General features: G+C 48.5%; 1 protein-coding gene across 4 annotated transcripts in view; it reads left to right on the forward strand.

The window, feature by feature from the left end:
* PLXNA4 (plexin A4) overlaps positions 1-26,004 on the forward strand; it is a 433,176-nt gene that overhangs the window by 322,512 nt on the left and 84,660 nt on the right. For 3 of the 4 annotated variants that reach the window (XM_063101329.1, XM_063101330.1, XM_063101331.1), the window contains exons 5-9: positions 1,626-1,726; positions 11,680-11,803; positions 12,352-12,505; positions 13,699-13,798; positions 16,533-16,647. In XM_063101329.1, coding sequence (XP_062957399.1) covers positions 1,626-1,726; positions 11,680-11,803; positions 12,352-12,505; positions 13,699-13,798; positions 16,533-16,647 — 594 coding nt within the window. Of the gene's footprint in view, positions 1-1,625; positions 1,727-11,679; positions 11,804-12,351; positions 12,506-13,698; positions 13,799-16,532; positions 16,648-16,985; positions 17,281-26,004 lie in introns of those variants that run through there. The other variant, XM_063101332.1, reaches the window with a different exon arrangement.

Here is a 26,004-nt window from a genome sequence, read left to right on the forward strand (position 1 = left end):
TGTATGTAGGCAGAGACCAGGCATGACCCATGCAGATTACATAAGCAGTAATAAAAGGAAAGATAGAATTCCAAATGTGCAGAAAAGACATCGGAGAAGGTGTAGAAAGGGCCACCAAGGGCAAGGGCAAAGCTATAAGAATGGGAAAGGAGGTTAACTTAAAAGAAGTAAAAATGCATTTTGGTCATGAAGAATGCTCAGTGTGTACTTTGGAGAACATGAAGATATATCAAGGGAATAAGAAATTTAAGGGAAAAGAGATCATGTGGGATTTGAAATTAATTATTAATGAATTCCAAAAGAGGGTTTTAAGACTAATTGAGTAGACTCTGGTGCCAGTTTTCCTGTGTATGAGTTACAAGTAGCCCCTGCCAAGTGGACATGATTTCACCAGGGCAGATGCCCTGTGAAACAGCAGGGAAAACACAGCCTCTGCTCTTGCTCATGAAGCAGAGAGGGCTCAGCCAGGTCAGCATGGTTTATAATTTTCTGTGCCTGTTGTCTGATGGCGAGAAACTAAAAAGGATGACCACAGGAAATTCTTAGTTCAAGCTGAAAGATTAGGTAGGAAGGCCTCCACGGAGATAAAAAGGTATCCCAAATGGAAAAAGTATCATCTTTTTTTCTTAAGTCATTAAGAAAAAAAAATTTGTGTGTGAAGAGGAAATTGGCAAAATGGAGAATAAAGACAAAGGCTATAAAAAGAAAATAAAAATTCCATTTGATCCAGTGTATCATTATTAAGTAACTACTATGTACGGGGAATTCATGTAAAGAGACATCAAGGCAAAGCTACATTCCAGAACAAAGAAATTCTAAAGATATTTCAGAGCGTGCGAGAAATAGGAGCATTTGGACTAAGCAAAAAAATGTCATGTGGAACATTTTACGTTAACAAGCGGCTGGTGAGAGCTAACATGAAGTTGCTGGTTGGAGAGGAAGCCTCTAGTCATGAAAAGGGTGTGGGTAGGAGGAGAAATAGCAGCAGCTGGTCTTTGAAAGCACCATCGTGAAAAACTTTTAGAGCCAGTTGGCCAACATTATGGGAAAGAGAGTGGCAAGTAACAGCTACAGAGGGAGTTTGTGACATCTCGTTAAAAGGCAAGGAGATGGAGACAGAAAAGGTCTTGGTCTTGGGTTAAATACTCTCTGGAACAGCAAAGATGATGAATCCTGAAGGAGGAGGATGTGACGAAGGTGAAACGCTCTGGCAAAAGAGAAACAAAGATGGAAATGAATGAACATTTGCATTTATTCCATTGATAGGAAACGAATGTCACGAATTAGATATTCTCTCTAGATATAGTTTTGGGTTTTAGTGGTGGGAAAGCTTAAATGTGCACTATATAAATATATTTTAAAACAATGTAATATAAACTCTATGGAGTCTGTACTCCTGGAGACCTCTAAGGAGATAATAGGCAGTTGTCTCTTCTGAATGCTTATGTGGCCACCTGCTCAAATATGATCACTCAAGGTCCCTATCAGTTCAGAGGCCCTATGCACCTTCGTGCTCCGACACTGTTTTAGGTAATTCATGTGATATTTAGAATAGCGTCTCTTCTAGTGGGCTACTGGGTGTTCTGCAAAATCTTGATTGCTTTCTCCCTGTCGTGCTGTCCTAGCTCACCAGAGTCCCTGTGGAGTCCTGTGGGCAGTATCAGAGCTGCAGCGAGTGCCTGGGCGCGGGCGATCCCCACTGCGGCTGGTGTGTGCTCCACAACACGTGAGTGCTGCGTGCAGCTCCTCCCACCTCCCACTTGCTCCCAGTGCTTCTCCTCCTCTTCTCTGCCATCACTCTCCTTCCCTTTACTCTCTCTGCTCTCCCTGTCTTTTCTTACTCTTTCTTCATTGCATACTTTGCAAATTTTATCTTCCTTCCTTTTTTCTTTGTGACTTTACTTTAAATTGCCCAATTCTCCTAGGAAATATATGGAAATGGCAGCATGGGGATGATGGTGGGTCAGGATATGAATGTGTGGGATAGTCACACACTGGAGGGCTGGAGGTAGAGGGAGTCCTGGACTTCCATGACTGTGACTTGGCAGTAGGCTAACTTTCCAAGACTGAACACCAGGAAAAAGGCAGCAGACCTTTTACTCAAGGTTTACATGGGATACTACGTTGTATGTGACATATGTGCTGTCCATTTAGTGATTCAGCATCCACTCAACATACCCTTCAATATTTCTGTAGAATTTTCTAGTACTTGGGTCTGCAGCTCAGGAGTGTAGCACCTGAGGACCCTCTCTCTGCCAGCATAACACCCATCAGCTGGCCGTCAGTACCTGGGCCTGGGACACTTGGGCCTCTTGGGCACTCTCCCCATGTGTCTCCCTCTGTGTTGGCTCCATTCCGTTCTCTAGAAGTGGGACCCCACTCTAATGGAATTTGGTCCCAGTCCAGCTGTTATTGTTTCTAGTCAACACCTGAAACTTGACACTGCGAGTTGGACACAAGCCTTATAAATTAAGGAGAAGGAGTTCAGCCTTCCTGCTGAGAGCCTGAATGGCATGTGACTGATGATACTTCCCAGTAATTTTTCAGCTATAAAAAAATGGGGCTGGATCTTGGCTCCCCCTCTCCCAAAAAGTGCCTCTGAAAGTTAGAAATACCCTCTTAAATTGTAATCATCCTCTCTAAGGGAACAGGCACCTTCCCCATCTCTGGGTGACAGTCTTAGGCATAATGGGTCCTTGAGTTCCTGAAGGGAAGGTCTAAAATCCTTCAGGTATATTATAGTGGGACAAAAAATCAAGAGGCACTGAGCTACAGTGAAATGTACGTGACTCAGAGACAGATCAGAAACTGTACCCTCAAGTGAACAGGAAGGTTACATTGCAACAGAGAGCAGTGGGGCCCACGAGGCGCCCCCTGAAAAGAGGATGGGAGAGATTGCCTGGGATTGCAGAAGAGCTCCTCAGATGATACTTTGCAAAGCAGAGGGGGATAGTTTTCTTTGTGGAAACTATCTGATAGTTTTCAGAAAGGGATTGTGCTCCTTACTTGGAGACCTAGAGGCCTCCTGGTTTTCTGCTTGGCCGAGGATGGCTCAGCTGCTCCTGGCGTGGGGCTCGCACCTGGCATCACTCAAGGGCAATCAGAAGAGCAAGCCCCTCCCTGACACTCGGTGCAGGTTTCCACATCAGCTTTGACCTCTGCCTGCAGTCCTGCTCTAACCCTACACCTCACTGAGCCCCAGGAACAGGAGAGGCTCTGAGCTCTGAGAAGGTGACAAAGGGGCTGCGAGTACCCCCACCTCCTATCCCCAGGCTGACTTAAGCAGGAATGAGAGGAGGGCACCAGACACTATGCCCAGTGTGGCCTCAGTTTCCCCTTCTGTAACATAATACCTACCTCCTGTCAAGTGGCAAAAAATGGGTGGATGGAGGCCAAGATGAAGTCAGGGCAGTTCACGAAGGAGGCCGTCAGCCTGCTCAGAAGTCAGCAGCTCCACTCCCAGCATGGCAGAAAGAAAACAGTCATGGACATGAACTTTGGGCATCTGTTGCCAACTCCAAATTCCACATCGCCCCAGCATTCCAGTCTCTTCATCTGTGAATTGAAGGTGGTGATGCCCGTCTTGCCCAACTCACTGAATCGTTGGACAATCACATGCGGTTGTGTGGGTGAATGTTCACTGGGGACCGTGGAGCTCTGCAGAATGTCAGGTGGGGTGGGGCGGGAATCATAGCAAGGGTGAGGAAGGACTGAGAGCTCAGCGATGCCCTGCCTCTTGTGGCTCTGGTGATTTTCCAGGCATTCTACTTTAATTGTATGCTCCTCTTCCTGGGGGTATCTCAGCCTCAAACTGCCTTTGCCTAACTGGTGGGTGCTCCTGCTGGATTCCCTCCCCTCCTTTAGCCTGGCTCATTGTGAAACTTGCAGTCTTATTCATGTGTGTCCATGTCAGTGCCAGCCCCTCCTGGAGCAGGGGCTGTGCAAGGTGGCCCCTCCTTGCCCAAGGAGCTGCAGTGGGGAACTTTGGAAGGATTACTTAGTGGAAATCAGTGGAACCTAGTTCTCATTCTTTGCAAACTTGTGCAGCTGTAGGCAAGTGCAGTTGATTCTCATGACACACAGTAATTATGTCCTGTGAAGTCACCAGGAACACTGAATTAGTGAACACCGAATCATAGTTCCTAGGAGAAAGAAAGAGTTAGTTTCCCTGGGAGCCTCTGGCCACACATTCTCATCAGTAACTCAACATAGAACCTTCTTTTACGTGTGTTTCTGTTTATAGGCACCTTACTTAATATCTGTCATTGATTCATTAATGTTGAACTCACAACCAACAGCACTATAACTCGTGCCTGAATGAAGCTTGTCTAACACATGTACTCTCTCCTTAGGCACATCACAACTTTCTTGAGCTCAGGAGCACTGGACAGCACTGCAGCACTACAGTTGGGGGCCATTTTAAACAGCAAAATCACCAACAAAAAGCACAAAATACGAACAATGTGGCACTAAATATACCTCGAAAAGGACACTTGTTCATATTGCGATTGCTGAAATAGGAAGACAGGATACTGCTCTGTCCAACCTCAGCTCTGTGCATGTCCATGAGTGACCACAAATGTGCCATGAGGACTGATTGGGGGTCACAAATAAATGTGAGCGATGAGCCAAATTTGCAAATACACAGACCACAAATAATGAAGATCTTAATAATGAGGACTATATCTGTGTATATGAAACATGACATGCTCATTTTTAAAGAGGGAGCACAATATTTTCTCACAATGTGGCATGAGGATAAAATGAGGCAATAAAAGATGTTATAAAAGTCCAAAGTGCTCTGCAGGTCAAAGTGTCCTTCTCTGTAACCTTAAACCTCCTGGTGATGTGAAAGACTGATGAGGGCAGATGTTGGTGCTGGGCTGTGCCATGCACCTGCTGAAGCTCCCCTGGGAGGGCAGAGTTCAGGGGCTCCCCTAGGCCAAGGCCGCCTGCCCACCATACACTCAGTAAACCTATCCTCCATCCCTCCCAGAGTGAATGGCAACATCAGTGGGTGAAGAAGAGTAGGTCTCTGAATTTCTAAGATGTTTTTAATAAAGATATAATTTGTAGTTTACATAGAATGAGATGCACAGACTCTAAGTGTATAGTTTGAAACGTTTGCAATCCACATACCTATCAAGATACAGAACATTTTTTTTCATCCAGAAAGCTCTATCCTGCTCCTTCCCAGTGCTCCCCAGTGGGCCTTTCTTCCCCAGTTCCTTGGGTTAAGGTCAGAGCCAGACATTGCATCTCCTGATCTCCCCTCTCTTTCATCTCCAGTGGGTGCAAACTGAACATCCTTGGCTTGGATCGTCTCTGCCCTAAAGCTTCTCAGGAACCAGGCCTTTGATCTAGGGATAGGGTGGGTGGTTGCAGTCTGTACTAGAATCAGCATGTTTGTTAGGCCCCCACCATGGGAAAGACCCTGTGCTAAGTGACTGTCACTGGCTGAGTGACCCCAGCAAGTGTGACTCTCGGGAAGACCAGGTCAAAGAGCAGCAGGGAAAGGGTGCCTTTAGGTGTCGAGATGTCTGTTTTCTCAGTCAGGCACTTTTGCCAACTGTCCCTTTGGTTGTAAGAAGTAGGGTGGTGGTTACATTGTGGGAGAGGAAGGACAGCTTAAGGGTATTGTGTCGGTCTGTCTGTCTGAGAGAAAGAGACAGAGAGACAGAGACAGAAACAGACAGACAGAAAGAGCAAGAGAAGAAGAAGGGAGAGAGAGAGTTGGAGAGAAGGCAACAGGAGAGGGAGAGAGCGCATGAGGGCGGGGACTCTACAAGCAGGTGGCTCCTGTGGCTGAATGGGCTGTTTGTACCAGCAAGGTCACAGGTGGGTTACAGACTGAACATGCTTAAGAAATGCTCATGTAATTTAAATCCTCCCTTCTGCTACTCACTCCCAATTGTCGTGAAACATTTACCTGACAACCCAGTAGCACGGAGGGTCACCGGCTGCCTTCCTTCCCAGCCCTGGCTCCAGTCCACAGGCTTGCCTGTTTCCAATGGCAATGACCACTTCAACAATGCTGGGTATTTATTGACTGTGAGTCTCAAGTCTGTATTCCCAGGGCATTCACCTTGTGCCCGAGCCGACCTGTTCTGACTTGGGTGAAGGTAAAGGAAAGCCCACAGCCCAGTCTGCCTAGCTCCGTCACAGCTGTCTTCTATCCTAGGCCTGGAACATTCCCTCCAACATTGCCAGGCATGGCAGGTCCCCAGCCCCCCTCCGTCTCCTCTCCCATGGCTCCATGCCCTGCAAAGAAGCCTGTCTCAGTCTCGGCAGGTAACAGGATCTCACCCAGCAGATCCAGCTGCATCGATTGGCCCAGACGTTACCTTTCTTAAGAAAAGTCACCACTTCTGGGAGGCTCATGTAACCTAAGACATCGACAGGGGAAAGATAAAATCAGCTTCTGTAAATCCCTCTCTTGCTCCCTGATGACCCTGCCTCTTTCCAGATTTCTTCTGTTGAAAGAGTGCCCTCCCCTGGATGGGTTGGCACTGGTCCCTTTTCAGGATACACTTATTTTCTTTTTTATGTAGCTTCTGCCAAGATGGAGGTAGAGCAAGGAAAGGCACTGCTACTCAGAGCAGAAGGGATAAGTTAAAACTAAGCATGCATCTGTGGACAGACCCCATCTGGGTTCCATTTCCCCACCTCCAAATGGCAACGAAAACAGCCATGTTACAGCCTTGCTGTGAAAACCAAGGGAGGGGACATGCATGAAGCCCCTCAGTGGGCCTGGAAGGCAGCAGGCACTCGTGCCTGAAGGGGTCCTGTGACCACAGCTGTGTAAGCAGAGTCTGCGGCTGGACCACAGGATCTCCCCCAAGGACCTTTCTATTCCTGGTCCTCTCCTCCTCCAGGACTGGATGGTTGTGTCTGGGTGGTTGGGAGCAGCGCCCCGTTGGAAAGTCTTCCTCCCCTTGGATAGCATGGATGAATCCAATATCAGGTGCTGCTCAGGCTGGCTTTGGATCTCTACAGGTGGTAAAGGGGCAGCAGAGGGAAAATTACAGTACAGCCTCAGCCTCCCTGTCTTGGGGTTTATCCTAAGTATTTAGGACAAACAACCAGAATACTTAGACTTCCGTAAGACCGTGGTGTCAGTCACTGGATCCTAGAATAATAACGTTGAAAGGACTCACCTGGTCTTCATCCTTTGTGTGAGAAACCTCTCACACACCCATCTACCTAGAAAGGTTTCCTGTACTATCCAGTTCCCTGTCCTTCCTCCAAGCCACACAGCTGCACTTGCCCATTTCTGTGGGCATTCCTGAAGAGGGCGGGGAGAACAATACTAGAAAATCCAGTTTCTTCCCTCGTCAAGTCCCCAGATGTGATGACAATGACCGAAGAGCTTCCCATGGTCTCCTAGTTGAGTTGGCATTCTAACTTCTCTTAACTTTTCTATCGGGCCCATTTGGGAAGACCCCTTCTGACCTCCCCTTTCTTTCATTCTCCTCATGCTCTAAACACAGATTCCCCAAATAGTGCACTTTGAGCACAAGCCACGGCCAATGTGAAACGTTAGGGACTAGGGGTCATGTGTGGGGAGACACAAGGAGCAAGTTCTGATAGCCACACCTGGTGGGTCCATGCTGGAGGGCCTGGGGACAGGGACCAGCAATGACCCCTTGAGCTCGGGGACTCATCCAGGCCAGACTCACAGACAGCCCCATTTCCAAATTGAAATGTGTTTGCCTGGCCAGCAGCACTGGGAGTTGATACTTCTGTCCCCATCTTTGGGAACTAATTTCTGGAGAACTTAATCACCACCTCTCTCTCCCTCACCCTCTTCCTTTCTCTGTTCCTCTCCCTTCTAATTTTCCACTTGGCTGGGAATCCTCCAGCAGTGAAAGTTCAGGCTTAGGGGAGGGCGGAGGTAGCTGCTTCATTAGAGAAGATAATCTCATTGGAACCACTGACTTGAATAATAACCCCTGCCAGGGCCAGGGCCTTCTCCCTGAGGGCTTTTAGCACCTCTGATCTGGGGCTGGAGGGGCTGAACTGCAGAGAAAGAGGAAGGAGGAAGGAGGGAAGAAGAGGTTAGCAGGGATGGACTGCAGTTTTGGGGATCTGATGTGTCTTCTTGGAGTCCGCTTCCTGCCAGCCTTCTTCAGATCTGTGCTTGGGATGGGAGTTACAACGATGGTGGCAGAGACAAATGTCTGAAAACTCAAAGTCATACAGCATGCATTTTCTGAATCCATCAAAGCTCTAGTTTTCCTACCTGGGAAATGGACGGAGCAGAATTTTCCTTCCACTTCGAGGGGGCCCCTACAGTGGGGTTGAGGGACCTGCTTTAGGAAGCACCTGGAGCCCCTTAGAAGGAAACATCAAAGCCGGGCCCCCAAAGAGTCATGAATTAACCCTTTGCACACGTCTCAGCTCTTGCCTGGGCTAGCGGGAAATCCCAGTCCTAGAAAGGCAGAAGGCCATCACCTTGACAGACCCCCTAAGAAATCAGAAGCAATTCATCCTCTCCCCTCTGCTATGCTATCACATTTAAGGTCGATTGTCTGTGCTTTTGGGCATTTGCAGCCCCCACCCTCGTGGGCCCTGAGGGATAGTAGAAATGTCAAAACATCCCTGGCTCTGACCTTAAATTTGACTTTCCACTAAGATAGCTGCATTCTCAATACCCTCTGACAGCTATTAAGAAAGTGGAGCTACAACCCAGACCAGGCTTTTCCTCTTCTCTCCCTCTTCCCTCCTGGCCTCTGGGCCACATCCTCCATCATTAAGAGGAAGACTGCTGTAGCCACCCTCATCTTTTGTCTTTGACTTGCCCCATGGGCCAGCCTGGGAGAAGATCTGGGCTTCTGCATCGGCTACAGTTTGGAGGGGTCAGATGAGGAAATCAGAGATGGGGTAATAATACCAGCTAACACTTAGTGAGGATTTATTATGAGCTCTGCCCTGTTCTGAATGCCTTACTCACATAATTTCACTTAATCCTCATAATGGCCCTGTTAGGTAAATACTATTTTATCCCCATTTTATAGATGAGAAAACTGAGGCAGGAAGAGGTGAAGTAATTTGCCCAAGATTACACAGTTAGATGGGATGTTTACAATTGTAAACTCTAGGTCACTTTCCTGGAGGACCTACATTTGGGGAAAGGGGATAAGTAGCTAGTATGGGGCTCTCAGGAGCAGTGGCAGGATGCAGGTAGAACTTGTCCTGAGGTTCCCCAACCGGATGCCTTTGTGCTCCACCCCTGGGAAGAGAAATGGAGTCCTCTTTTTTCTCTCTGAATCTCTATTTGGTAACTCCAGGTGATGTTTGGCCTGGAAGAAGCTCCATTTTTCTTCTCTTCATAATTTAATCAAAGACATTTTTCAGATCTACTGATTGCTCTTGGAAATAGGAACTTCAAAGTTGGGGAGTCAGTGAATAATTGAAGCCCATACCTGCTCTCTGGTTCTGCTGTTAATGGGAGTAATAACACTATTAATAGCGATGTCAGTGAAGACACTGTGGAAAAGTCCATAACATTAGCTTAATGGCTGAAGGTAATGGAGTCCTCGCAGAGGAGCTGGCCTGGTAAATTAACTCCCGAGACTTCTAGCCAGACGCTCTTGTTGTCACCGGTCTGTTAGAGCAGCCAGGGAGTGCCACGGGGATGATGAGACCCATGTCTGGCCTCTCACCGCTGGGACGGGTTTCCTAGAAGCATCCCAGCGAATTCCTCCTTGTCCAGCAAGTTGCAATCATATTCAAAGTGCTTCCCAGTGGAAGGCAAAAGTGGTGATTAGCCTAGAGAGAAAGGCGGAGGAGAAATGTTTAAATTGCCCGAGAACATAAAGGGGGCATCAAGACGGCAGGGAACATGGTTCTAGTCTGCAGCTCAGAATCTGTCCCACACTTCACAGTCTGGAAGCTTCAGGGAGATGGAACACAGAGGTAAAGAGAGCACAGGCTCGAGAGTTCATCCACGTTCAAATACTGACTCTCGCTGACTTGCTGGTGAACGTGGGCGAGTTACTTACTCACCCTCTTCTGCAGTTTGGGGTTTGTCACAGCATTATCATGAGACATGAACGACATAAAGTATAAACTTCTTATCACAGTGCCTAATAAGCACTCAGTAACTAGTAGTCGTGATTGTATTATTCAGGATTGATTTTTACTTTCACATTACACATCCGATGTACTCTAAGGTCCTCCTGTTTTGTCTCTGGGTCTCCCCTTCCCCTGAAGGTGTTTTCCTTCCCCATGGATGGAAGGAAAGACTCCACAGCTTTTCTCTGAGCGTGCAAGTCACCCCAAGCGCAGCTCAGATGTCCAGGCGCCCCCCTGTCCTCATCCCCCTGCCCCACACCACACCTGTCTGCTTCTAGAGACACACGTTCCCTCCCCCAATCCCCCCCCCCATGTGGGTTCCACATCCCTGGCCATTCCGTTTCCTACTAAACTCCTTGCCAGGGCTCCGTCCCATTCTGCAACAGCTCCTGATGTCTTCCTTCCCCAGCTCAGTCTTTTCACTTAACCCAAAAAGGTCAGCAGCTCAGGAGAGATTTCCCTGCAGTGTCATCTTCTCTCAAATTGTCCCTCCTGACGACCTGCTTGTCCTCCCCCCAGAGCAGAAGCAGTAGACCAGAGTTTCAAAATCCCAGCCATTCAGGAAAGCTCCATGTTCTCAAGGCTTATCTGACTCAGACTAAATACTGTTCCCTGAGACTCAGATACCTCCATGTGGTGACCTCATGTGATGTGTGCATTTGGGTGGGGTCCATGGTTTTTATGTGCATCTTTCACAAGCCCTCATCAGTTAAAGCTGTAAGATCTCAGGTCATGCTGGGTATGGCCCACCTGTGACACGGTACACTTTGTACAGCACAGGGCATTAGACAATCACTGCAAACCTTATATAGCAGTTACCCTGTGCCACAGACCTGGGATTCTGATCCTGAGCATGCTTCTAACTACTACACTCTGCACCTTTGATCCTTCCTTCCCTCCCTCCCTCCCACCTACATTTATCTTCTGTCTGCTAGGACATAAGATATACAGGGGATTCCAAATAAGTCAGACATAGTTTCTCCTTTTGAGAAGCTCACACTTGGTAGAAGGCTGCACTTAGCCTGATAATTATTGTATAATCAGAGATATTCTGAACTATAGGAAACTCCAAAGTGCTATGGGACCACAAGGAGGAAGCTCCTGACTTTGCCTGGGGTGGGAAGAGGGACCGCAGGTGCCTGACAGTTGAACCATGTCTGGAAGGAGAGGTAGGAGTTGGGCAGGTGGAGGAGTGGGGTGAGGGAAGTTCAGAGGGAAGGACTGGCCTGCAGAAAGGCAAGGATGTCTGAAGAGCATATTGCACATATATGGCAAGAGTGCGTCTCCTTTCACCTCAGAATGCATGGAGAGGTAGAACAGACAGGACCGTGCAACTCTTGGCTGAGTTTGGAGGGGGTGAGGGGAGGTTGGGATGCCTGTCAAGCTTCTGCATTTGGCAAGTGGTGATTGGAATTACCATCTTTTTCAAATTTGGGCATGATGGAGAAAGACCAGGCTTGAGGAAGGAAAATAAAGGTCAGTTCTGGGCATGTTGAGTTTGGACACATCCTGGGAGCTGCTGGAAATGCCTGACTTCAGCGTGGGCCCCTCCCTGGACCACGTGGCCATGTCCTGAGTAACCCGTTGGTACGTCCTTCCCAGGTGCACCCGGAAGGAGCGGTGTGAGCGGTCCAGGGAGCCCCGCAGGTTTGCTTCAGAGATGAAGCAGTGTGTGCGGCTGACGGTCCACCCCAACAACATCTCCGTCTCTCAGTACAGTGTGCCGGTAAGGGGCCAGGGGTGCGGGGAAGGGCTTGCTCCTCACCAGAGAGCTCCTGAGCCCGAGGCCCCTTGGGATAATGGGGCCAAGGCTGGCCAGGAAATGCAGCGCTAGAGCAGGGCAGGAGTCAGTAAAGATGAGTCCTCTGGGGACACGAGAAGGGGACACAAGCAGGAATATGGGGGAAGAGGCTGCACTGCGTAATGAGTGGAAAGACAAGGAAATTGTCATACCAAAAATACTCAGAAGAGTGACAGAATGTTGGGAACGATCTTTGTCTACAACATGGGACAGGTGTGGTGCAGAGGAAGGAGCATGAAGATGGCTCCTCACACTGGGTACTTGGTGGTTGGTGTTGCCACTTTTCCTAAATCCAAATCCCCCAGACATTGCCATTTCTGATTCTCATGAGGTCCCTTTTGTCTCTTTACATCTCTGTGTTGACACCCGTCTTGTTCATCTCTCTTCTTTCCCGGGATCTCTCCCTTCATTCCATACCCTTCCTTTTCCCGTCTCACCCTCCTCCTTCTCTCCTTGTGCCTGGCTGCTCACAGCTGGTCCTGGAGACATACAATGTCCCGGAGCTGTCAGCCGGTGTCAACTGCACCTTTGAGGACCTGTCAGAGATGGATGGGCTGGTCATAGGCAATCAGATCCAGTGCTACTCCCCAGCAGCCAAGGAAGTACCCCGGATCATCACGGAGAACGGTGAGCAGTCCCGGGAGGCAAAGCTGGAAAGCGTGTTCTTGCACCTGCCTGGATGAGGAGAACTCACAACAGATGTGGGGGGACTGAGGCAGGAGAGGGTCCGAGGAAGGGGTGTGGGTCAGAGGATGTGCCTCAGGAAGGGAGGGCTGAAGTGTCCCTCCCCCACCCTTGGAATTGCCTGTTATGACCCTTCCGTCTCAGTCCCAGGTTAGCATCCCAGAGTCCACCCCATCCTAGGCAAGGAGCAGCTGCAGAGAAGGCGGGCGGAGGGTGAGGCCAGGACAGCAGAGAGTGGGCTGGTGAGTCAGCCTGCCTGGCTGGCCCAGAGGGGCAGTGGAGGAGGGAAGCTGGCAGGAGCAGGGACGGCTGGGAGGGCGGTCATCTGGCTCCTCATGCCCCTGCTCACATGGCTGGATCTCTTCTCTGGCCCTGGACCACTGCCTCACCACCCCCTGCCCTGTCCTGCCTCCCCAGAGCTGCTTGCCGTTTTTGGGTAGCTGCACTGGGGGTTGGGGGGAGTGGACAGAGGCTCAATGCAGGCGAGGGCAGGCCCAGCCCAGGCAGATTGATTCCATGTTGTCCCCCTGCATTTGGGCTTGTCACATTTGTTTGGAGCTGATTGATTAATGAGGCTCTCAGAGAAGGCAGAGAAAGAGGCTGGAAGTGGGGGCTCAGGGTCAGCACTGTGAATTAAACATGGGCTGCAGCTCCTTCCTGGTGCCAGCTGAGGATTCCAGGGTCTCCCGCCGCAGTGGAGCCCTGAGCCCTCCAGAGAAGGGGCCATCACAACAAGGTCTGTCTTCACAGATGGGGAATGAGCTCACATGTGCACACACGTGCACGTACGTGCAAAATCTCTTGCGTAGTTTGTGGCAGCAGTCCTAGTCTACATATCTGCTTCTCCCTGGTCGCTAATCAGTGTGTATGTTTGTAATTCTGTTGAGTCTGGCAAGGACATCATGCATGTGAATGCACATGTGACTACCTTTCAGAGTGCATGTGTGTGTGCATGTGTGCTTGTGTGTGTATAACATGGGCAGGTGAGCAATTGGGTGCGGGGGGAGCAAGTAATACAGTATGGAAGGGAGAATAGACTACAATAACGCCCTCTGCAGCTGCTCTTGAGGTTCAATGGGACCCTGGCTTGGGGCCTTGGCTGTCCCCCTGACCTCTTGACTGGCTCTGCCTTATAGGGGACCACCATGTCGTCCAGTTGCAGCTCAAGTCCAAGGAGACAGGCATGACCTTTGCCAGCACCAGCTTTGTCTTCTACAACTGCAGCGTCCACAATTCGTAAGTGCCCCCAGCCTCCTTTGGCCCCCTGTTCCTGCAGTTAAGTTTCGTCCAGAGATAAGAAGACCCCAGCACTGTTCCCGAGGAGGCACTGTGGAGAGGCTCCAAAGGAGGCCATCTTCACCCCTCGAAGGAGACGGACTACTCCCCTCTGGTACTCACAGGGTTAATGGAAAGAACAGAGGGAGAACCTGGGGCAGGGTGCAGGGCAGGGGTCTCTCCAAATCCCCAGCCCATACATCTTCTCTGGCATAAATCTTTCTAACCTGATTCAGCTGCACCATCTGTTGAGGGAGAGGGGCATCTCACCTGAAGAACAGAAGAGGGGGTCTGAGGACGGACAGAAGCCCCCATGTGTGTCCAGGGAAGGGCATGTGGTCTAACAGCTTGCCTGGGTGCTCAGCTCCCACAGGCTCCTGCAGGCCACGTCAGGACACAGGCTGGCGAGGGCCAGAGGGAGGCAGAAAGGTGTGGGGTGGTCAGGCTCTGGTGTGGAGGGTGAGGCTCGGGCTCTGCAGTCAGGCTAGCTGGGAAACTTAACCATTCTGGGCCCCTGCGTTCTCCGTAACAGGGACATAGTAGGACTCCTTCCAAGGACATCACCCCAGCATTTAACAACTGGCATAGCAAGAGCACTGTCCTTGCTGGGGACACTGTGCTGGTGGTCCCCTATATATCAGTCCTGTTTGTCCCCCAAGATGGCCGTGAGGGTTGAAAGAGCTTTTATGAGGACAGCATTTGGAATCATGTCTGGCCCACTGTTTAAGCACTGCTCATGCTTTTACCATTATTATATTATTATTTACTCTATAAACTGACAGGGTTGGGCCAGATTGTGGATGTGCAAGCTTTTTTTCCCAGCAGAGAACCTTTTTTTCACCTGAAATGAGCTGTGAAGTAGGCGCTACTCTGGTTGAGAGTTGAGGGGGCTAGAACCTTCTCTCTCTAAGAATCCAACACAACTCTTCACACACTCTCCAAAGGAGCTCCATGAACCCTCAGGGTTCCTTAGAGCATAGTTTGAAAACCACAGGACCTCACCTGAAAAAGTCCTGTTGCTTCAGCACGCTGTTCTGTTTGCCCCTGCCCATGGTGGCTAGGCAGCTGACGTGACCATAGACACTTGGGGGCTCTAGGCTGGTGGAGTTTCAGGGTCTATGGATGTGATTGCGGCAGCTTTGAGTCCAGAGCTTAGCTGTCTTTGGGGTCCCAGGTAAGGAGGCATTCAGCCCTCTTGGCCAAAAGTGAATTGCTTCAACTCTTGAATTCTCTTCCTGCTTCTTGTCATGGAGCTGCCCGTGGCTTTACCACTCAGTGGCCTAATACTTCACTCTGCTCTTGTCCCCCTAGGAAAACAGAGGAGGCAGATGCAATCATATGTTCCATACAGGTCATCAAATGATCTTAAGCATCCACTATGTGCAGTGTGTTATTCATCAGATGCAGAGGAATCAAAAATTTATAAAACTCAAAGACTCAGTCCTGCCCTCCAGGCATTCGTGGCCTAGTGGACTAGTAGACAAGCTGGACAGTCAGTAGTGAGATGTGATACAAGAAGACCAGTACTGTCTCAGGGACACTGTATTAGTCCGTTTTTGTTGCTTATAACAAAATACCTGCCGCTGAGTGATTTATAAAGAAAACAAAATTTATTGCTTACAGTTTCTGAAGCTGGCAAGTCCGAAGTCCAGCTGGTGGTGATGGTGATAGTGACCTAGGGGTCTCACATTGCGAGGTGGCGGAAGCAGAGTGAGCAGAGAGAGAGAGAAAGACAGACTCTCTTGTTCTTTTAAAGCCCTCAGAACCATGCCCCTGACCACCATTTTTTAATCCATTCACTACAGCATGTTCCTACAATCCAATCACCTCTTCAAGGCTCCACTTTTCAATTACCATAATAGGATTTCCCACCCTCCTAACAGTCACAGTGGGGGCCAAGTTTTTAATACATAAAATATGGGGGATACAATTTAAGCTTCATTGAGTTTTGGGGGGACATAATTCAATTCACTACAGACACCAACAAAGAGCTTCATGGAGAGGGGCCCAGAGTAACCAGCTCTGCCTCAGCCAAGGCATTGACCAAGTGGAGGAAAGGACAAACAGACTCCAGGGGGAAGGACAGCATGTGGGGAGAGTGTGGCCTGGTCATGGCCACAGTACCAAACCTCTGTGGGGACAGAGGACCTGGACATCCTGGTGGGCCTAGCCTGTGTGGCCAGGCATTTGAGTTTTTGGAAAAAGGGAACCATGTTGGGTTTTTAAGTAATAAACTGTTATCAATTTGCCTTTGTTTCCTTGGGGTAAAGAGTGGAGAATCTCATCGTACTGAGAAAGCAGTCTCGGTACAAGCTTCCTTCTCCAGGGTGGGTCCACATAGGTCCTTGACAGCTGAAACCTGCAGTCAGTCAAGTCAATTCATTAAAACCTGATTTTTTGTTTGCCCCAACTCTCATGGTCTCCCCAGACAAGCCTCTCTACTCCAGACCTTACCCTTCTGGTCCTCAGCAAAGGAAAACATCATCCTGTAGAGGTGGGGGCAGGTAGATCAAGCCTGGGGGTAGAGACTGCTGGCTTCCTGAGGACTGGGAGGGACAAGGGATAGACTTGTATAAGATCTGACCCTGCCGAGTACTTGAGGGTGGGCTCTCTTAGTATTACAAACATTTTGCTAGACCCTCTGCTATGGGCTCACCTGGCTCTGCATCTGTACCTCTCCCTCTGCTGTGCCCAGGTGCCTGTCCTGTGTGGAGAGCCCGTACCGCTGCCACTGGTGTAAATACCGGCACGTCTGCACCCATGACCCCAAGACCTGCTCCTTCCAGGAAGGCCGTGTGAAGCTGCCCGAGGTAGGTCCCCAGCAGCCAGAGTGGTGAATGTCACTTGCTGTGAGCGTGGGACATACAAGGTAGTCCTTCTCCTAGGACCACTCCCTTCCTCCCCAATCCTGGCTCTTAAGGGACCACTTCATGAAAACAGTAAACTAGCCAAGCTCTGCACTGGGGACATGGGTTCTGGGTCAGCCCTGGAAGTTCAGTTACAAAGGTGGAGGTCACTCTAGCCAAGTGAGTTCTAGAACAATTCCAGAGAGATGTGTGTGTGTGTGTGTGTGTGTGTGTGTGTGTGTCCTAGAAATAATTGTGAGTACACAGCAGAGCTGTGCACAGGCTCCTTGGTGGTTCCTCAGAGCACCATTCTCACAGAAGAACTGAGACCAAGGAGGACAAGTTGAATAAAAGGGAGAAAAGAGGACAAATGAAAGAACGGTCCCTCATGTGCAGAGCAGTGGTTCTCCAAGTGTGCTTCCTGGACCAGCAGCGCTGTGCCTCAGCACATGTTAGGAGTGCAGAGTCTCTGCAGCCTGGGCTTTCACGATCCACCAGGTGATTCTGAGGCTTGAAGAATCACTGGTATAGGCTTAGGCTCCACAGCTAAGACTTCGTCTTTCTATTCCCTCCTAATTTTATTCTTATCCTTGGAAACTCTTCATCACCATAATAAAAATACGTTCTGCCTATGTAGTCGCCTCTCAGAGTATAAGCTTGCAGGTAAGGACCTCAAAGATAACAGACATAAAACCACTTTGGAAAAGTCTGTTGCTGTTCAAACATTACGGTACTTCTTCCATTCTCTCGGCCAACACTGAACTCAAACAGGCTCCAGCATCTTTACCCATCCTACTGATCTTGGGTGTACATTCCATCCCCCTTCCCATACTCACCCAGGTACTATGACCATGTGGCAAGGCCCCCAGCAGGGACAGCAGGGTGCAGGAAGCACAGGAGCTGTTTGGGGGACAGGAGGGACATTGAGAGAACAGAGAGGCCCATCACAGAGTCCCCCTAGACTCGTACCCCACTAGCAACACTACCTTTGGCCAAACCCTTAGTGGTGGGAGGGAGGCTGGAAGAGAAGACTGATGTACCCCATACCACCTCCTGCTGCACTGGGCTGTCCTAGCATGGGGACAACGTGGCTGAACTGCTCTCAGCCATCAGAAAAGCCAAGCCCCAAGTCCCATTTAGCCCAGTCCCTGATGGTGGATCAGGAGCTGTCTAGCTGAAGAGTGGGCAGAGAGATTTATTTTAGAGGTAAAGGCAAGGAATGGTGAGGTTGTCAAGGGAGAGAATGATCGCAATCAAATTGGGGACCAGGGGAGAAACAAAAAAGAAAAAGCAGTAATTTGAAAACCTCCATCAAGATAATTAAATGATCAGGGGCCTTTGAAATCTACCTGACAGCTCAATTGTTTTTGCTTTTATTTTATTCTTGGGACTCTCCACACATATGACCTCCACCAGACACACCAGTCTGGAAAGCTGGAGAGAGGCTGAAAACCTCTATGTTTCGGCTCCCATCAAGTTCCTTGCAGGTTTCAGATCAAAACGAGAAGAGATTGTGGAAGCCTCAGACACAGGCACCCCTCCCTCTACAATAGTCTGTCTGTGGCTGCAAATGGCTACTCTAGATTCACAATCAGGAAAAGAGACCCAGATCTGGAGTGTCCCTTTACAGGGAAAGAGAGGAATGTGGTTAAATCTTGGCTTTACGTAGGACTGTGAATCTCAAATTTATGTCTCATTCTCTGCTTTTCTTTAATGAAGATAATAGGAGATCTAAAGATAATAGGATCTAAAGATAATAGGAGAGACATGAGTCTGACACCCAAGGGGCACGCCCTTGGCATGAAGATGCTGTTAAAGGATGTGGGTCCAGGAGGAGAGGGGCTGTCTGACCTGCCACGGCCAGGGTCCCAGGAAGCATCCTCTCGTTTTCGTCTGAAACCTGCAAATATCTTGATGAGAGTTAAGACAAAGTGGTTTTCAGCCTCTCTCCAGCTTTCCAGACTGGTGAATCTGGCAGAGGTTTTATATGTGAAGAGGCCCAAGAAAAAAAATGAAAACAAAAACAACTGAGCTATCTGGAGGATTTCAAAGGCCTCTAATCATTTAATTACCCTGAAACAGGTTTTCAGATTTCTGCTCTTTCTGTCTTATTTGTTCCTCTTGTCCCAAGCTTCTTTCTTTTAAATGTATAAAAGGAGTTTGCATCTGCTGCTCAGAAAGAGGGAAAAAAGAACTAAAGAATAGAACAAGAGTCCACCATGATTCACAGTACAATGCAGGGATCTCTATAGAAGAATGATGCCTTCACGTACCCAGACTACAAGCCAGGCAAAACACCCCTTTATGCCCGGCACTGCAAAAGCTGCTGGAGATTCACAGCATCTCAGAGGATTTGATGCCAGGACCTGCAAGAAAGGAATAGACCTGGAGAAATGTGGCTGATAGAGGGATGTGGGGACAGACTAACTGACTGCTGCTGCCCTCACGAGCATGTTATGGAGAGCCTGGTATGCCATGGCAGTGAGAGCCTCCAGGGTAACTTGGAATCGCCCCTGCCTCCCTTATCACTCTGTCAGATGGAATGAACTTTGCCTCCTCTTTATCTTGGGTGTTTATTTTTCTAAGAGAAGGAAACTCTAAGGGTACGCTGCTGTCGAAGCGAGGAGGTTGCAGTCTACCCAGCTCAACACCAGGACTGTTTTGAATGTGAACGTAGAAGAGAAGCCAGAGTTGACCACCTCATGATGGTTGTTGTAGCAACATCTTATGGATGAATGTATCAAAGGGGAAATAAGTAAATAAATATATATGGGCTATTGGCTGACTCCAGCCATTCCTGGTCAGTGACAGGAGGTCATTGTCATCAGGACTTAAAAGAAAATCCTTGGCTGCTAATGGAAGTCTGATGATTTTTTTAATGTTGTTGCCTTTTTCTATATGTTTACATTGTATAATGTACATATATTTTAGCATTATATATACTTCTGAGAAGAAACAGTTGCCAGAAAAGGGGTAACAAAGAAAACTACACAATGGAAAGGTGATTTTGTAGAAGCCCCAGACACAAGAGTTCTCTCTGCACTCTAGGGGAAGTTTATTCACAGCATCACACTCCAAAGTTTTGCTATGATGTAGCTGTTCATTCTTCATTACCCTAAGCATTTCCCATACTCAAGGCATTGTGAGAGGTTTAAAGGTGAGTAAGACCTCTCTAGGTCTGTATTTAGAGTTCTGTAAAGCAGGGCCATTGATCTATACGATCTCTAAAGTTCTGTAATTATAAGGAGAAACAAGCTGTTAAGGGAACCTAAGAGATATCCAGGCCCAGGAAGTGGTCTTACAGGGTGAGTGACAAGTCAAGGCTTGGGCCTCCCAGTTTTATCTGATGGGGTGACTCATCCTCAGCCTCAGGGCCTGCAGCTCCTCTGGGCTTCCACACCAAGACCCACGCTCTTGGAATGAAGGTGAGAACCAGGAACCGATGATTCTTCTGGAAGTCCCTGGGTTTTCATTTCCTTTCACCCTTTGAGTGGGGGCTACGGACAGGGTGCTTTTGTTAGCTAAGAGTGCGGCTGCCAGGTGGCTTTTCATCTACCCAGCACCATCTTGTATCCCAGGAACGCTTTCATCTGTGCGTCTTCCACTTTCAACACTGGCTCTGCTGACTACCAGCAGGCATGTTGAATTACCTCTTTTCTTCCCCCTGAACAAAGAGCGCGTTCAGGTGAAGTTATTGGTCTGGAACAGAGAACTGGTCAATCATTGTTGCTGTTATAATGGCAAGTATTCTAGCATAATTACAATTATTAAGAGTAGGATGCCCAATAACATATGTCGTTTATAGTAACTATATTCCAGTTACAAGGAATGATTTTGTTTCAACTAATGATGGCATTGTGATAACAACCCTGGCTCTTCAGATCAGCTGCCAGAGCCTGAGTACCAACTAGAAGGCGAGGAGAAGCAAGGGGCGATGAAATGGGATGACAATGTTTCCCTGCTCTTAGTCCTGCTCTCCAAGTGTTAGCTGAGGTTTCTTGCTCCCCGCTGGAATGGCCTTCACTGGGGGATCCACTAACAGCCACACCCACACCGCTACCAAGCTGGAGGAGCTGCTGGTTACCAAGTGGCTTTGGAATCCCCAGCTCCTCTGCAATCCCCAGCTCCTCTGCAGACCGACCTGACCTTCCCCATCAGGGCCACACACTTAATAATGGTGATTCTTGGGGAACAAAAGTGAATTTTGATGGAAAAGCAAATCCACTGGCAAGAATTTGTCCTCACTGGACTATTTTGTGGTTATTTCTCATCTAAACTGAAAAGCAAAGTGAACTGCTGCTGAAACTATATTCTCTAGGCACCAAGACTGGATGGACTTTGCTAGGAAGGCGAAACACATCTCGCCCACAGGTGTGCAGGGTCAGAGAGGAGTTTCCCAGCAACGCCTCTCCTCTTGAAGTTCAATCAAGTGTTTACTCCAGAGAACAGTGTCGGATCAGAGGCGGCAAAATGAATTCTATTTGATTTGCAAAACTGTGCTTGAAAGGTTCTCCCAATATGCCCTACTGCCTTGACTCCCTAGAGAAGAAATCCAGAGCCAGGATGGGTATCATGAAATCTGGTATCATTAGGGTCAAGTTCTGTCCAGGACTGAAGACCTGGCAGGGCAGGGGAAGTCCTAGCCCCTGGACTACTGCTTTCCCTTGGCACTGAAATAAGCCCCGTGCCCTGAGACAGGAGCAGGCCAATGGCATTTAACCCCGGCCAGACTCTGGAGAGAAATCAGCCCAGCCCATCTTGTCTGTTCTTTCACTTCCCTTTCTGAAGAGGGGCCATTCCTGGGATCCAGCCCAAGGGAACAAAACCGCCCCTGCCATGCCTTTACCTTCCTTGAGAAAACAAAGCCAAACCCAGTTGAAGAGCTTGCTTTCCATCATGCACCACCCCCCACTCCAGGTGTTCAATTACCAGATTGCCATTTCTCCAGATGACCGCAGTTTCCATCAATCTCCTCTGCCCCTCCCCCTTATGGTTGTGGGCATTTCCTTTCTGTATTATTACTTGGCTCTCTCCATAAACCAGTCCATCGTAGATCATACTAATGGCATTATAAACTTGGGGAACAGCAAGAAAATATATAGTGCATTACATTTTTGTATGGGGCACCATGGGTCTGAGAAGGTGAGTGTAAATTTTGGGTATTGGTTGGGGCTAGGGCTGGCTTGTCTTTGGAATTGATGGGGACTGAGGTGACTTGGGGGTGAGAAGAGGTGATCTGCAAATCACTTATTCCTTAGTTGCCCCCAGGCCTTTCTCTCCCCTAGAGCATCGCCTTCCCCCAATCCTGCCTTAGCAACTGGGAGAATTAGAGGCCTCATCTTGTAAACACTCTGGGGGCTGTAAATCCAAGGACCCATGGCCCCCTTCTCCAGGCAGCACCATCCCTGAAGACAGCCTTTCCTCTCCCAGCTAGGCAGCATTGTTTACGTCCTTGTTCAATTATTTAAATATGCAATGAAATCTCTGTATAAAGCAGTCACTGACATGCTGGCCGTGGTGGATGGAGAGGCATCTTCCTGCTTTCATACTTTGGCTTTGTGCTCCTGCTCCCTGCGATCAGCAAGGCTATCTGTATTCTGTGTGCATTTAAGTAGAGACCAAAATGTTCATGGGGCTGGACAATTGACCTGGAGCTCACTGGAGCCACCTCCTGAATGCCAAGCCATTAAATATTTGCTTGTGCCTCAAGCCACTGCCACTCCCCACCCTCAGTCCACTCTCACAACTGCAGAATGTAGCCACAGGCAAAACAGTCTCCCAGGGAGTCTGGTTCTTATTGCATGCATTTGTCTCCAAATAATCTTGTTAAATACAGGTGTTTTCCATCCTCCAAGAGTTGGCCCTTTCAAATGACAGTTTAGAGAAATATCTTCCCTGAAAAGAAGGGCAGTATGTTTTTGAGGAATTCTGTGTCGGGGCTAGGTAATCATTGGGTGAAAATACTGTGCTCATTGTCATTGTGGTTACTAAGTGGGGTAATTAGCTTCTTTATTTGGAACATGGGGGTGATCATACATATGTGTTGTGCTGTGAAACAAGGTAGCATGTGGGGAAATATGTGTAAGGTGATGGAGGTGGTGGCATGTGCACTGGATTGAATCCTTGTACTGAGTTAACTGGGTTAACTAGAATCATAACTAGCACACACTGTCTACCAGAGCCAGTACCCACCTGTACTGGTTGCAACATACCAATTATTAAAATGTTAAGATACTTCCCCGCTGGTAGATAAATAGCCACTCCAAGAAGGCCCACCTCCCCAACAAAGTCCCCTACCCCCCTAGCCCCTGCAGCGTTCATTTAGGTGGTTGGTATTCTGAATACTACACTTGAACTAGTTGAACAGGTATTGTTACCCGTATTTTAGAAGTGGGGAACCTGAGCTTCAAAAAGATTATATAATGGTGTATTCCAGGTTATCTGTTAGGTTAATATGAGGTTACTTCAAAAAGTTCATGGAAAAATAAAATTAAAAGATAATATAGGGCTTCAAATCAAGGTGGCAGTCCCCAGCATCACTCTCTCCCACAAATCAACCAGTTTACACTGTTAAAAAGCAATGACAGCCAAGCTGGGGCCACTAGAGCTCAGGGGAAGAGGAGGAGAGGCCTACGGAGTCCATGAAGACAGGAGAAGCCACAATGAGAGAAAGAAAGGACCACTCCCAGCATTTTGAGCCCTGGCTGCTTCAAGGCTTCATGGAGCAGGAGCTGGCAAAAGCCTCAGCTGTGCCCTTCGGATGAAGTTGCTTGGAGGCGTCAGGGGAGAAGAGGGCCTTGGTGGCCCCCAGGCCAGCAAAACCACCATTAGGGTTCCTGTGGACCCACATAGAAGTGAGGAACCACAACAACTAAAAAAAGCAACCACTCAGAGGCCGGTGAGTCATCACAAGGGACCAGCATATGGCCTGTCCCATGGGAAGTGTTTGGAGTTTGGGAGTTGGGGAAGATGGGCCCACCAGGGGAACATTAGGGCACATAATGGACAGCTGATCTGCACCCCAGTCAGCGCAGGACCACTCAGTGGAGTCTGGGCAGGAATATAGAACTACAGGGGGTGCAGTTTGCTTAAAAGTCTCAGGCCCAGACCAGAGTTTCCACATAACCCAGGTGTACCAGGCCTCACAAGACCCAGAAGTGCTTACAAGGTCAACAATTAAAACCTGAGCTGCACAAAAACCCTTCCCCAGGGAATCAGCAGCAAAACAGCAAGTTAGCTCAATTACAGGGCTCAAGTGCTGGTCCCCACAGGAAGTTCCCCCATTTTAGAAGTAAGCAAAGGACAACAAATTAGTTCCAGTGCAGAGTTTAAGTGGTGGGAATAACAAATAATCCCACACAGAACTGAAAGAAAAAATAAAATACTCACAGATTAGGGACAAAGTCTGATATTAACTAGTAAAGTAAAGGTCTAACAGCACCAAAGAACACCTACAAAACCTAGAAGGACCAGAAACCCCTTGGGCTCTCAAGCCAGGGATGGGGGAAGGCCAGGGGCCTCAGCCACACCCCTCTGATGACCACACCCAGCCCAGCAACAACCACCAAGCCACTACAGGAAGCACCCTGGGCTCCCAAGGTGGGGTGGCAGGGGGGGCCAAGGGACTTGGCCACACCCCCCCCCCCCGGCATCCATAACCAGCCCAGCTGTGACCACCAAGCCACTGCCAGAAGCCCCCTGGTCTCCCCCGCAGGAATGAGGGGGATGCCATGGGTCTTGACTAAGACCTCCCTCTTTCCTCCTCCTTCCACCCTATTTCCCTCCCTCTCCAATTGCTCCACATCTTAGAATGTAAAAAAAAATAATATTAATAAGTAAATTACAAGAATAAATTTTTAAAAAGCAGCCTTAAGAGACATAGAATTTAAAAAAAAAAAGATAATTCAAATCCTTCCATGAACTTTTTGAAGTACCCTTGTAGTAGAACTGGGACCAAATTAAAACTAAAACACTTTTCTCCATTTTTCACACTTCTGACACCAAATGTCTTAATTTTTTCCACACCAAACAATTCTCCAATTCTATTTGGACACCATCTGGGTCGTGTACAATTCAATTCAATTCTGACACTATCTACCTGAAGTTAGCATCAGATCCCACAAGTTAAAGGACTCAGTCCCACAAGACTGCCCCCATTTCAGATGCCAATCACAAGTCTGAGATTGTCACTCACACTTCCGATCAACCAGCTATAAACTGGGGTTCCCATAACCCCCTCCTCAGGTTTGATAATTTGCTATAATGATTTACAAAACCCAGGGAAACATTTACATATATTTACCTGTTTATTATAAAGGATATTATAAAGGATTCAGTTAAGCAGCCAGATGAAGAAATGCATAGGGCAGGGTATGGAGAAGGGACACAGAGCTTCCATGCCTTTTCCGGGCACACCACCCTCCAGAAACCTACATGTATTCACCAACCTGGAAACCTGCTGACCCCTTCATTTAGGGTTTTTATGGAAGCTCCATTACATAGGCATGATTGATTAAATCATTGCCCATTGGTGATTAAACTTAATCTCCAACTCCTCTCCCCTCCTAGAAGTTGGGGATGAGGGGGAGCAAGGGAGGGACTAAAAGTTGCAACCCTCTAATCACATGGTTGGTTCCTTGGGCAACTGGCCTCCATGCTACAAGACTCACCTCATTAACATAAACTCAGGTGTGGTTGAAAGGGGCTTATTATGAATAACAAAAAATGTTCCTCTCACCCCAACTGCTCAAGAAATTCCGAGAGTTTTAGAAGCACTGTGCTGGGAACCAGGGACAAAGGACAAATATGTATTTCTTATTATGTTACAATATTCTAGGGACCATGAAAGTCATCTAATCCAAACCAACCTCTTCATTTTATGGATGAAGAGACCCAGAGGGTTTGAGGGACATGCTCAAGGCCCCACGGTTGGCTGGTGGCTCTCCTGTCTCAGAGCACATGGAGTATGCAGCTTCAGGATGTCACCTCCCAGAAGAGGGGACTGCCATTAGGGGCGCAGTAGATAGAACTGGGACTTCCCTACCTGTCCCCCTTGTGTTTGGGGCACTTGGAGCTGTTGGAAATTTTCCCCCAGGCAACAAGGCATTGAAGGGACCATTTCCAGCACATTGTCCCTTCCTCCCACCTCATCATCCTGGATTGTGCCCTGTCTCACTTTGAGATTCCAGATACAAAATCACCTACAGATCTGATACTAGGATGTGAAGCCTAGAAAGCTGGAATAAGTGGGACAGCGGGAACTGAGGGGGATTTATGGAAAAGTGCACAGAGGCAGAGGCAAGGGAGATGGGGCCTTTGTAA

Source organism: Cynocephalus volans, chromosome 6 (genome assembly GCF_027409185.1).
Source record: "Cynocephalus volans isolate mCynVol1 chromosome 6, mCynVol1.pri, whole genome shotgun sequence".
Classification (NCBI taxonomy): domain Eukaryota; kingdom Metazoa; phylum Chordata; class Mammalia; order Dermoptera; family Cynocephalidae; genus Cynocephalus; species Cynocephalus volans.